Source organism: Scylla paramamosain, chromosome 3, assembly GCF_035594125.1.
Source record: "Scylla paramamosain isolate STU-SP2022 chromosome 3, ASM3559412v1, whole genome shotgun sequence".
NCBI classification, from domain to species: Eukaryota; Metazoa; Arthropoda; class Malacostraca; order Decapoda; family Portunidae; genus Scylla; species Scylla paramamosain.
In genome coordinates, this window is record NC_087153.1 from 16658150 (window position 1) to 16671155 (window position 13006).

Sequence of the window (13006 nt, forward strand, 5' to 3'; positions counted from 1 at the left end):
ATCGTCCCTTTGGTGAACTTTCCTTGCCTGTGGTATCAAAACCTCTGTGGCTTGTGAGGAATGAACAGACGCACCATGCAGTGAAGGAGAAATCGAAAACTACACAAATCTGAAAGAAAGTCTGCACATGTCTCGCACACACTTCATGGTGATATAAAACTTAATCGTAACATTTGAAGCGGATATACTGAAAAAAAAAAAAGAGTAACATAAGATATTTAATATGCAAAGAGGGGGATACACACATACACACAAACAAATAGTGCACCGGATCAGAGACAGAAATGAATATACTAACCTAGCATGTTTTTACGAAGATAACACAGGAAACACATACTAATGCGTCACGACAAATACTGCGTCAGGAACAAAATAATACAATTACTGCTGCTGCCACGCATACCACTATAATAGCACTCGTCAATTTGGTAAAAGATGCTCGTCAAACTAGTATTTGCTCCCTTTATGTTACCAACCTTTGCAGCGCAGACCAAGACTCGTTACACTGCAATAGATGTCACCTGCTTTGTACTGGTGGTGGGTGCCTCATCTGTTGCGCTCCTGCTGCCAAGGCCTGGCACTCCACCACCCTCGCTGCTCCGGAGGGCCATGTTACGCCCCAACTGAACAAACGGGCTCCCCTTTGTTTTGATTTATACACCTGGAGGAAAGACTTGGCTAAAAGTACAACAAATAAGTGCTCGCAGTGAAAATCATTGAAGCGTTAAATAGCAAGGAAAGTTAAGTTTTTTTGTATTAGTATCACGGGTTAGTTTTCCTATTCCACACACACACAAAAGGCACTTTGTTCCATTTTGGTTAATTCTAAATGTAAGTAAAAAATCCCATTCAAATTCTTAATATGTTAAAGTAAGATATTCGGCAATCAGAAAACTCTCAGTACAGCGCCGCTGTCCCGTGCACCCGGCGGCTGTCTTGTGCCTTCCGTCAGCAGAACCAGTCTTGCGATTCAACACAGCTACTCCTCAGCGCCACTCTCGACCACCGTCTGTCAATGGCCACAGATCTAGGTGCGCAGCGAGGCCACCAGGAGACACATAGTGAGGCCTGAAAGCACAGGCGGGGAAGCAGCGGAACCCTAAGAGAAGGAAGTTAAGGTTAAGCTAGCTGTTCAAAGTAGCTGTAAATGAAGATGTAATAATAAATAATGGAAATATTCCAGTAACTTGTAAGGATGGAGAGTATAAGAACAAAAAGAATACAAAAATACCATGTCCGGTACAGACACATTATAACAACATAAAGAATACAAAAATGCCATGTCTGGTGTACATAGGAGTGGATCAAGAAATTTTAATGTGGATAGTGGATATAAGAGAGGTAGGCAGAAAATTTGTTATATACTTGCGTGTGTGTGTGTGTGTGTGTGTGTGTGTGTGTGTGTGTGTGTGTGTGTGGGGGGGGGAGAGGGGGCACATACTCTATGGTGATGCTACAAGTGCGTCTGTCGTCCCACGTACCCCTATCACATTGTACTCCGGGCAGCCCATTTCTGACGCTCTCAGGTCAATGATGTTGTACGTGCGTTTCTTTCTGCGCGTACAGGTGTGCGGTGCCATAACCGTGTAGGTTTCGCGCCGCATGAACTCCTGCAGCCAATGTGTGAGCCACATGAGGTCGCAGTCACACTCCAGTGGATTATCTGAGAAGGGGAGGCCAGTATGAAGAGTGCCATGAATGCTCAAGCCCCAAGCATCCGTTGTGGCTGTGGAATAGCTGGGATACATTCTTAAGAATAATGTCACTTGAACATCTTGGTTTGTCACCGTTAATGTTGTAGTAGAAAATAAAGAGCGTCGGAAGGCTTGGTGACTTTTGAAGTTTCAAATCATTACCACCGTTAGATTCCCCACAATGCAATCACTTCCCGTGCCTCTAAAGACTTACGCGAGAGGTCAATCATGGTTAGGGTATCGAGGATGGGCAGCACGGTGTCTTCAGAGAGATGCGTCAGGTCATTGTGGGACAGCTTGAGCCATTCCAAGGAGTGCAAGTCAAAGAAGGTCATGGGCAAGAACTCCCGGATGCTATGCGAGTGTGTTCACACGAGGAAGGAAGAGAGAACATTTGATTGAATATATAGCATTTTCCTAGAGCAATGCATTTAAATATTTCCTTTTGATACATAATAAAGCGCGCGCGCGCGCGCACACACACACACACACACACACACACACACACACACACACACACACACACACACACACACACACACACACACACACACACATCATAGGGAGACAGACAACATTTCCAAGAGACGGAGTGTCATCATAGAGAGTGTGGCAAGAGGAGCGCCTCAAGGATCTGTCCTACCCTCCATCTTATAATTCATATTATTTATTTGTTTTATTTGCACAAATCATGTAAATATATCATATAGATTCCTACACAATCACATTTTTTGGATGATGTTAAACTGAAGAAGAAAATTAGTCATGAACATGTTGTAACTGTGTACCAATCTCTTTATTGGATTTCAATGTGAAAAAGCTCGACACTTACTTGTTTCGATTCAACATGAGGAACTTGAGGCTCTCCCCGTAACGTTCGAAGGCGTCCTCCGCGACGTGGGTAATGCGGTTGGAGTCAAGGTCAAGCTGGCGAAGGTTGAGGAGGGGACGGAGGGCGTGGGAGGGGATGTGGTCCAGGCGATTGTGGCCGATCTCAAGCCACTCCAGGTTGTCTGGTGGTAATGAGGAAACATGAGAGAGAGAGAGAGAGAGAGAGAGAGAGAGAGAGAGAGAGAGAGAGAGAGAGAGAGAGAGAGAGAGAGAGAGAGAGAGAGAGAGAGAGAGAGAGAGAGAGAGAGAGAGAGAGAGAGAGAGAGAGTTTTGTCCATGTAGATAAAAATGTTAGTGTTGTCTGACTTACCTTCCAGTCCCGAGAAGGCCAAGTCACTAATATTAGTGATAAGATTGTGCTTCAAGTTGAGTGAGTTAAGGCTTGAGATAGCACTGAACACGTTGGCTTCCAGCACTACCAGTTTGTTGTTCTCCAGCATCAGCACGTCCAGCTTGTTGAGGCCTGGAGGAGGAAAGTGTTGAGCAGTCGCCACCCCCAGCAAGGACTGCACCACCGCCTTATATTATCATCATCATCATCATCATCGCTGATGGCGTCAACGTCGTCACCACTTTATATACATACAGACACGTTTTGGTGTGACAGTTTGACCGGTAGCGACCAGTTGCAGTTAAGCCACTTCCTCAGACTATAGACATTCACTTTTCTGTTGGCAGAACATCTAAGTGTGAAATCAGCTGTGCGTTGTAAGCAGATAAGCCCGTCATACTGGTATCCCCTGGATGTGTCTTTTCCACTACTCATCATGGGCTGACCTAACGACCTTTCTATGGTCACAACTGACCACGTCTTGTCCATCTTGTACCGTACTACTTTTAACCAGTCGCGACCAGTCAGAACCAACCATGCCCTCTCAGTCTTCCTCTCCATCCGCGCAGCGCGCTGCAGTAGGAGCACGAGTCGCAGCCCAGCCACTAAGCCAATCAAACGATTGCAGAAAACTCTTGTTGAATTGATCCGTCGTCCGTAATATGGTCTTTCTAAACTTCAGCTCACAGTTTCTTTACAAATGTCAAACTAAGTGTCAGCCAGGGGAGGAGTGAAAAGAGATTTGGCCGGTCACACCAGAGGGAGTGGAACCTCATATGTCAGAATTATATAGCATAGTTTATATATATATATATATATATATATATATATATATATATATATATATATATATATATATATATATATATATATATATATATATATATATATATATATATATATATATATATATATATATATATATATATATTCGTGGCCACGCTCCTTAGTAAAAAGAATATATTAATGAATAAATAAATAAACAAGAGAATTGGTATATGAAATTTCAAGTTATTATTACTAATAAACGCTGTGTTTAGGGGAAGGAGTTGATTAAGTTTTTAAAACAGAGGGAAGAGTTGTCTTGAAACGTGCATGTGTTCTGGAGCTGAGTGGAGAGGTCAACTTTGAATCAATGACCACCACCATCTGGGTGGCCACTCAGAGATGAGTCACGGCATGGAGGTATGAATGCTTGTGAGATCACTGCCGCATGGCTGTGTGTGTGTGTGTGTGTGGGTGTGTGTGTGTGTGTGTGTGTGTGTGTGTGTGCTATATCGTAATTTTGCGGCTGTGGACGGATAAAGATTGTGAGGGAAAATTCATGCTTAGAAGGTGTAAGGAAGTGCATTTCATTAAAAGGTTGCCCTTGTCTGGAGGCGGAGACAGTACGAGCAAACATGAATGACTTAAAACTAAACTGAAGAAAAGTGAAATACGCAACCAGAATCACACAATCGAGGTCCATACAATGTGACACATGCGAACATAAATAAACTTGTGCATCTACTGCTTGCACAGTCTCCTCCCTCAAGGCACAGACTGTAATGAAACTTTATTATACTATTTCATTCATTATTTCTTATTCTTTTCCAGTGTGGCTCGTTTCTTTAATTTACTTTTTGGTTCCGTGTCGCATTGCTTCAAGGGCCTCCCCCGCCCCTCCCTGTGTCCTGTCGACGCCGTGGTGACGGTCATCCTGTGTCTGTGTCTGTGTCCCATGTTCACACCACTTCCCTAACCCTAACCTCCCCTCCCTCATCGCGCTTCATTTCCTCACGCCCCCACCCCCCACCTCCCCGCTTCCACTAATTCCCACCCTCTAGCACCACAGCACAACACACCGTCATCTGTCCTGCAACCGCGGCGCGCACACTACACACACACACACACACACACACACACACACACACACACACACCCAAGAAGCTTCCCTCGAGGATGGTGGTGATGAAGTTCTCGCTAAGGGACAGCACCTCCAGCTTCTCCAAGGTGTGAAGGTTCGGCACATCCACTAAATGATTCTTGCCCAGGTTGACGCGGTACAACTTACTGTCGGTATGAAAGAAAGAGCGTGGTTGATGTGGTGATAGTGGTGGTGGTGGAATATTATAAGAACATAAGAACATAAGAAAACAAGGGAAGCTGCAAATAAACTATCAGGCCTACACGTGGCAGGCCCTGCCTGTAACTTACCTATTTACTTCGATCTATCATCTTCCATAAATTTATGTAATCTTCCTTTAAAACTTCCTAATGACTCGACTCTAACAACCGGACTACTGAGTCTATGGCAGTCACATACTACTCTATTTGAGAACCTATTCCTTACTATCTTTTTTTTTAATCTAACTTTTTTTCAAGGTCAAATTCATCATTCCTTGTCTTATCCTGATTACTGTCCCTAAAAATTTTGTTCAAGTGACTCTTGTTATATCTCCTACACCATTTAAAGACCTCTAACAGATTCCTTCTTAATCTACGCCTCTATAAGGAATTTAATTTTGAAAGTTTCGATCTCCTTTCGTAAGGAATACTTTTCATTCCTTGTATCTTTTAAGTATATATCTATAGAAGTGGTGATTGTAGTGGGAACGAATTGCCAGGTAACAGTGGTAGTTACAGCGGTGGTTCCAACAGTCGTGGGTAAGTAAGATGATGATGATGGTGGTGGTGGTGGTGGTGTTGGTGGTGGTGATGGTGGTTGTAATGAGGGTGGAGAGGATGATGGTGGTGATGATATCGTGGTGGTGGTGAGGGCGGGGGTGACACCGTTCACGAGGGGGAGGCTGTGCGACAACCCGCCAATTTTTCACTTAGTCCTTCCTGTCCAGGTCTACCCAGTATGTGACCAGCCTCCCGCCCCGCCTGTCCTCTTTGCCTCTTTGTCTGTGTTCTCTCTCTCTCTCTCTCTCTCTCTCTCTCTCTCTCTCTCTCTCTCTCTCTCTCTCTCTCTCTCTCTCTCTCTCTCTCTCTCTCTGCAACACACACACACACACACACACACACACACACACACACATACACACAAAACCTTTCCCATTCATAATTTCTTACGGAATTATAAACTTGGCAGATTCTCTGTTAAATCACAATAAGAAACTGATGTGTAGAGTTTTTTTTTTCTTTTTTTTCCTTCTTCTTCTCCTTTTATTTATTCATTTTTCTTTACGTGTAAAAAAGGCTGACCAAGAGCAAAAAAAAAAAAAAAAAAAAAACTGCCGTTCCCTTAAAAGCTGAATTGACGAAAACGTTCCAATCAGGTCAACCAGTGAAATTTTGGAAGTGTCTTGGTACTTCCCTCTGGAAACACTCCATGTCATAAGAAAGTGAAATAACATAGCCAGGTAGAGTTTCACAGTTTACAAGTGAGAGATGAAAGAGTGAAGACAGTGTTTAACTCTCGCGTTAGTGACATGAAGTCATTGCGATGAGAGTAGGTAGAAAGTCTTATGCAGCGAGACCACGAAAGGGGAGGGAAAGGCATCAGTTAGCAAGTTCAGATGACCAGTAACAATGGAAACAGCAGAAAATAGCAAGAGATGTAATACTGCGAGAGAGACAGATAGTGGAATGCAGTTCATGAAGCTAAAAGCTTTTAACTCCAAGCTGTTTGTTAAAGCTAAGTGAGTGGAACTTTCCCTCTATATGAAAGCCGCACATCATACAAGGATAGACAAACATCATGTATATAAAGTCACCTGCTAGGAAAAGAAAAAAAAAATGGCCGAGACGACGCAGAAAACCTAACTTCACGGAAGGTGTTTCGGTATTTACGAGTGGCTGTGGGGTTTCCAGTTGAGACATTTAATAAAGGATAGGCTAAGCAAGTTCAGGTCAGGAGAGGAAGAGAGTTGATAGTTGAAAGGAACATTAGGCCAACTAGATAGGTGAAGAAATTGGGATTTGAGACATGGGACAATACAAGATTCCTCTGTACCATTTAGGAATTACAGAAAAATCTGAATTAGGTGCTCTAAAACTTCCCTCTGTAAATGACAGTGAGAAATGCAACGTAAGAGTTATCGCTATGACAGTGGACAGGACAGAGTTTGATTCAGATAACTTATCTTTAATAGGAAGGACTTATGGAACAGAGCTGCTAATAAACTTAGGAAAACAGTGAAAGTGTTTGTATCTCGTTGAATTGTATGGTGCGAACAGCGAAAAGTGTACAAAACGGTAAGGTGTTCTGCTGGTTCCGCTACACCATATCGACAAAGTCTTCAGAATTCCCTTCATTTGCTGAGAATGCTTGAAACACAGAAACAAGGTTGGAATGCAGCGTGCTGGCGGCAGGGGAAGGAAGAACCTTCAACACGATACCTTACTCACTTGCCGATGCCAAAGAAAGCGTTGTCGTCGATGTGATTTATTTGGTTGTTGTAAAGAGAGAGTCGCTCCAAAGCTTTCAGCCCCATGAACACCGCCTGTCCGAGCACCTTGATCATGTTGTAGTTGAGGTTCAGGAAGGAGAGGTTCTGCAGATGCATCAAGGCTGTCGTTGGCACCTGCAATGAAGGCACATCGTGAAATGGTGACTTCACTCTTGTTTCATGGTACAGAACGGTATAACATCAGGATTTGATTGTTTCAGAGACGTCTCCTCTCTCTTCGACATCCACTGTCTTAATAAATATATAAATAAATAAAAACTTTCCTGTGTTCAAAAAGCTGACGTAAAACCTTAAAAAAGATATGTTCATACGTGTTCACAGTTATGCATTATCTTAGTAAAGAAAAATATTCCTTGGAAATCTGATTTGACTGCAGGTCGAAAGAAACGAGGAAACGGACGTAAATATCTGAAGAATGTAATGACAAAGATCTGTCGTTACAGTAAACATAACATCATTTACTTGGCACGTCATCACGGCTTCTCACAAAGGACAACTCTATCGCCTTTTTGTCATACCTGTGATTATTAAGAGAGAGAGAGAGAGAGAGAGAGAGAGAGAGAGAGAGAGAGAGAGAGAGAGAGAGAGAGAGAGAGAGAGAGAGAGAAGCATGTATATATATATATATATATATATATATATATATATATATATATATATATATATATATATATATATATATATATATATATATATATATATATATATATATATATATATATATATAAACACACACACACACACACACACACACACACACACACTAGAATAGAATGCAAAAGATGTCTTCTAGGTAGAAACAAGACCACCAACTGAGAGTATCATAAAATCCATAAGACAACCAAAATATTACATGTCCGCAGTTTCACCTGACACTTCCTCCTCCTGCGTCTGGTGTCTGGCCACCCTCAGCCTACTGTGCCACCAACAACTGGTTCGTCTAAACCCTTAGTGAAGCAAACACTTACTGCCTTGAGGCTGTTGTACGACAAGTCGAGTGTCTCCAGGTCACGCGCGAGGGTCCTGAGCGAGGAGTCCTCCACCACGCTGATGTTGGTCTTGCTCATAGTGAGATGCTTCACCTCCAGTCCCAGGAACGAATAATCGTGCACGCGAGGAAAGTCGAAATTACGAAACATGAGACGATACAGTACAGTGGAGCGATTCTTGAGCACGCTCATGCTCATCAGCACCTGGGCTTCATCCACGTTTTCGCAGGCTATGCTCAGACCTGTCATTGAAAATATTATAAGACGTAATCAACTGTCCTAACTTGTTCTGCTTTCCTTGGAAAATATTTTGAATATGGACAATATATACCACTGTAGCTGCATATATCAGTCCACACACGTGTGTAATACATGTATGATACATACATAATACATACCTCTCGACTTCACTTTGCATGTACAAGGATGTATTTCTTGGACCGTGGGGCAGGCCAATCCGTCGGCTGATCTGCTGGCATCACCGATCACGGTCGCCACCACGGCCATCACCACTATCGCTCGCCCTATGGCCAGCATCACCAGGCCTTGCGGTCTCACTCCAGACATCATCACTTCAGATTGTTTACTTTTTTATTTATTTTCTAAGCCTGATATTCTCGTTGAATATTTCCCTTTCCTTTATTTCAGAACGTCACCAACTCGTTCTCGTTTGTCTCCTTATCATTCAGTTTCAGTTCACCTCGGGACTCCCTACCAGCCTCACTCCTCACTCTTCAGGCCCGCCGCTCCCTCACCAGCTGCCAGAGCCCCACGCCACTATCACTCCTAGGATGGATGCCTGTGGCTTTATACGCATATATATATATATATATATATATATATATATATATATATATATATATATATATATATATATATATATATATGTGTGTGTGTGTGTGTGTGTGTGTGTGTGTGTGTGTGTGTGTGTGTGTGTGTGTGTGTGTGTGTGTGTGTGTGTGTGTGTATGTGTGTGTGTGTGTTTACTATTTGTATTTTCCTATTTATATTTCTACAGGATTGAGTCAAGCTCGCGATGTCCTTTCTTTTTAACAACTTATCATATTTTCTCTAAATTTATGTATACCTACTGTTTCCACATACCATTTCCTCTGATAATGCATTCCACTAATCTATTGCTCTATTTGAAAAACTGTATTTCTGCACATCCTTATTTTCTCTTGTCTTCCTCAGTTTTTTTTTCTTTCTTTTTTTTTTTTTTTGCCGTGTCCTCTTGATGAATGGTTTCCTGCTTGGCACAAATCTTCTACATCTACCATTTTTTTTTTCTTACACATTTATAAAGCCAAATAAGCACATCTCTGTTTCTCATCTCTCTTTTCGTGTGTGTGTATGTGTGTGTGTGTGTGTGTGTGTGTGTGTGTGTGTGTGTGTGTGTGTGTGTGTGTGTGTGTGTGTGTGTGTCTCTCTCTCTCTGTCTGTGTGTGTGTGTGTGTGTGTGTGTGTGTGTGTGTGTGTGTGTGTGTGTGTGTGTGTGTGTGTGTGTGTGTGTGTGTGTGTCTGTGTGTGTGTGTGTGTGTGTGTGTGTGTGTGTGTGTGTGTGTGTGTTTGTGTGTGTGTGTGTGTGTGTGTGTGTGTGTGTAATAATCTGTTTGTCCTAGCAAAGTATGCAAACACTGGATAGGAATCAATCAATAAATAACAAGCACAGCATCAGGAGATACTCACAAGGTCACGAGCATGCAGGGATGTAGAGGCTGAGCAATTAACGCCTCGTCACTCCACAAACAAACAAAAGCAGCTGAACTTTTCATTTCATGAAAATAAATAAATAACTACTACTACTACTACTACTACTACTACTACTACTACTACTACTACTACTACTACTAGTACTACTACTAGTACTACTACTACTACTACTACTACTACTACTACTACTACTACTAATAATAATAATAATAATAATAATAATAATAATAATAATAATAATGATAAATAAATAAATAAAAATCGTGACACATGAGCCAGTAAGCACAGTAAATAATAAAGAAGGTGATGAGATGCTTACAAATTGCTTCTTCAAAAATGCCTTGCTTACATAACAAAGTTCACGGTAAAGTAAACTGTAATAGTGTCAGGGTTGCTGAATTACGTGCAAATAACAAAACTTCCGAAGGTAAAGCAAAACTTGAGATTCATATGAACTCAAAAGATTATCAAAATCTCACTATTATTAACTCTATAGTAGGAAGTTTTCTGTCAAATAATCTCATGGAATTCTAAACGATATGCTAATAAGTCTAGTAAAGGAAGAATACCACCATTACAGAAACATGTCACGGTCTCTAGGAGTCGCTAAGAGGCGGAACAAAAATATTAATATGAAGTGGCTCAAATGGCTGTTTGCCGCCTGCATAGGGTGTGTCAACTTTCTAACAGAAGCACTTTTACAATTATTGCACCGGTCCTCTCGCCTTTGAGGAAACTTTCTGGAGTAACACCACGTCACTGTCTGCCACTCTAGGGTCTCCTCTCCAACACGCATTTCCAACAACCAACGGTTAACTTACACCTCGCATTTCATTGAAGTTTCCAAACAGAACTTTCCTGGTGTTCTGCTGATATGGTGATGGCAACTCACTTGGCGGACGTCAAGTCTAATGATAATGTGAGAGTACTTTATTATCCTTCAGTGGCGATGCGGACTTTCAACGTGACTGATCTCATATGAAACACGTTCACACATTTTCAAAATCAGCTGATCAGGCAGAAGTATCGTCAAAATTAAAACCAACGATTCCTACTAATATTTTCATTGAACCGCAGTAAGTTTCAAGATATCGTCACTTTGCTCGCAACAGCAGTAACAGGACGGAGTACACTATGTGAAACGCAGAATCACACACCACTAGTATAACTGTTTCTGTTCACAGTACATGGAAGACGTATTGCGGGAGGGCCAGCCGGGTGCCACGGCAGCTCAGGAGTCTGTGGCAGAGCAGCTCCGGGGATGGACAATTCACGGCTGTAAGCAGGGGAGTAGAACCTGCCGTCCCTGCTGAAGTATTTTTTAGTAGAATGAAAGCGATCCTACAACTGCTCTCAAGGGCGACTCCTGTCAGGATCAATACTGTAATTCGCGTTCGATTCTCTGGTGTCCTACTACCTACGGACATGAAACAAAATTCAAGAGGCCGACAATAAGCGGTTCATGACACCAGCGGATGAAGGCTATAAACTGTTATGTCCCATGACGCTACTGAGGTACCACTGACTTAGTTTGTTCCAGAATGGTTCGCTCAGTCCCACTCACCACCCAGAGAATCTTGGTTACAAGCAGTGAGGCACTAGAGGGCGGCAGGGACACAGGGAGGATCCACAGTGCTTATTGTAAATCCAAGTGTAGACCGTAATTAAAGTGTATGCCTCTTCTGAATCTGGCATAGCCAGACTCGGTCACCTCTCGCTCCCCGACGTGCCCGGACACTCGCCCTTTCCTTACATCCCCCCGCGACCCTTCGCCAGCGTCATGACATCTCTGTTGAATTAACGATGACTCGGGCAATGTACATGTTGCAATGAAGCCAATTCGGAGTTAATCATCATTCAAACTCACAAGAATCATCATTGGATCTCTCTCTCTCTCTCTCTCTCTCTCTCTCTCTCTCTCTCTCTCTCTCTCTCTCTCTCTCTCTCTCTCTCTCTCTCTCAGACAATTCAATTCATGCTACTTGTTGACGTGAGATACGTGTTTATACTGAGCGTTGTTGAGGGCAAATTTTGAGGTGTGGTGGAACACATCTGACAAAAGCATCATATATATAAATAAATAAATGAATAAATAAATAAATAAATAAATAAATAAATAAATAAATAAATAAATATATATATATATATATATATATATATATATATATATATATATATATATATATATATATATATATATATATATATATATATATATATATATATATATATATATATATATATATATATATTTATTTATTTATTTATTTATTTATTTTATTTTATTTTATTTTATTTATTTATTTTATCTATTTATTTTTTTTTTATAATATATATGACTAACTCTTTAGTCCTTGAGTAGGCAACACATGATCAAAGCAACAGGTAATGAATTATGGGCAATATTCTGATCAAAGGTGACAGACGACAGGATGACAACAGTACTGTGTTACAAATGACGTTAATTGGGCAACTAAATAATATTGAAAAACTGCTGACTTTGGATTCCCATGATATTCTCAACTCACCTGTAGTGAATTTTGTGCGAACTGTTAAGGTATTTAGCGAACAACAACTCCACTTTTCAAGTCACTTATTCAAACGCTCAGAGGTAAGCAAGCAGACAAGATTGCAAGTCTAGAGACAGATGTGAGCCTTTCCTCAAGACTGTACATCATTGCACAACACATTGTGACTAGTTTTCCATCCTCACTGTCTGCCCAGGGAAAGTTTAGTCTTGACCTGCTGACATGTTTGTTCGAGTTGGAAAAAGATTCACCAAATCCCTTAACCTTAATGGTGATGATGATGATGCAGTCCTATTGGGTACCCTGACCAGCTAAATGAGGAAGAATTACAAACAGAAATGAATATTCTCAAACGTAAACCTGAGCTGATGACACCCATGGAGGAACCAGCTGATATAGGTATGCCATCTTCCTTTGTTGTGAAGATGCTAGGTGATCCTGCTGTGGTGCATATCCTCCCAGT

General features: G+C 41.6%; 1 protein-coding gene across 8 annotated transcripts; it reads right to left on the reverse strand.

Annotated features, from left to right (window-relative positions):
* Positions 1-205: 205 nt before the first annotated feature.
* On the reverse strand, positions 206-11728 carry LOC135091635 (leucine-rich repeat-containing protein 4B-like). 8 transcript variants are annotated; one of them, XM_063989417.1, is made up of 11 exons: positions 10837-11407; positions 9992-10042; positions 8701-9088; positions 8282-8544; positions 7252-7427; positions 4838-4968; positions 2896-3048; positions 2527-2707; positions 1909-2048; positions 1482-1663; positions 206-1099 (listed from the first exon to the last, which is right to left on the reverse strand). In XM_063989417.1, the coding sequence occupies exons 3-11, from the start codon at positions 8870-8872 to the stop codon at positions 1028-1030; spliced, it is 1470 nt and encodes a 489-aa protein (XP_063845487.1). In that variant the 5' UTR covers positions 8873-9088; positions 9992-10042; positions 10837-11407; the 3' UTR covers positions 206-1027. The 8 variants fall into 8 exon arrangements, with proteins under 8 accessions (XP_063845487.1, XP_063845496.1, XP_063845522.1 ...); XM_063989426.1 differs by lacking the exons at positions 9992-10042; positions 10837-11407 and adding an exon at positions 11580-11728; XM_063989452.1 differs by lacking the exon at positions 9992-10042 and having other exon boundaries at positions 11203-11408.
* Positions 11729-13006: the final 1278 nt, after the last annotated feature.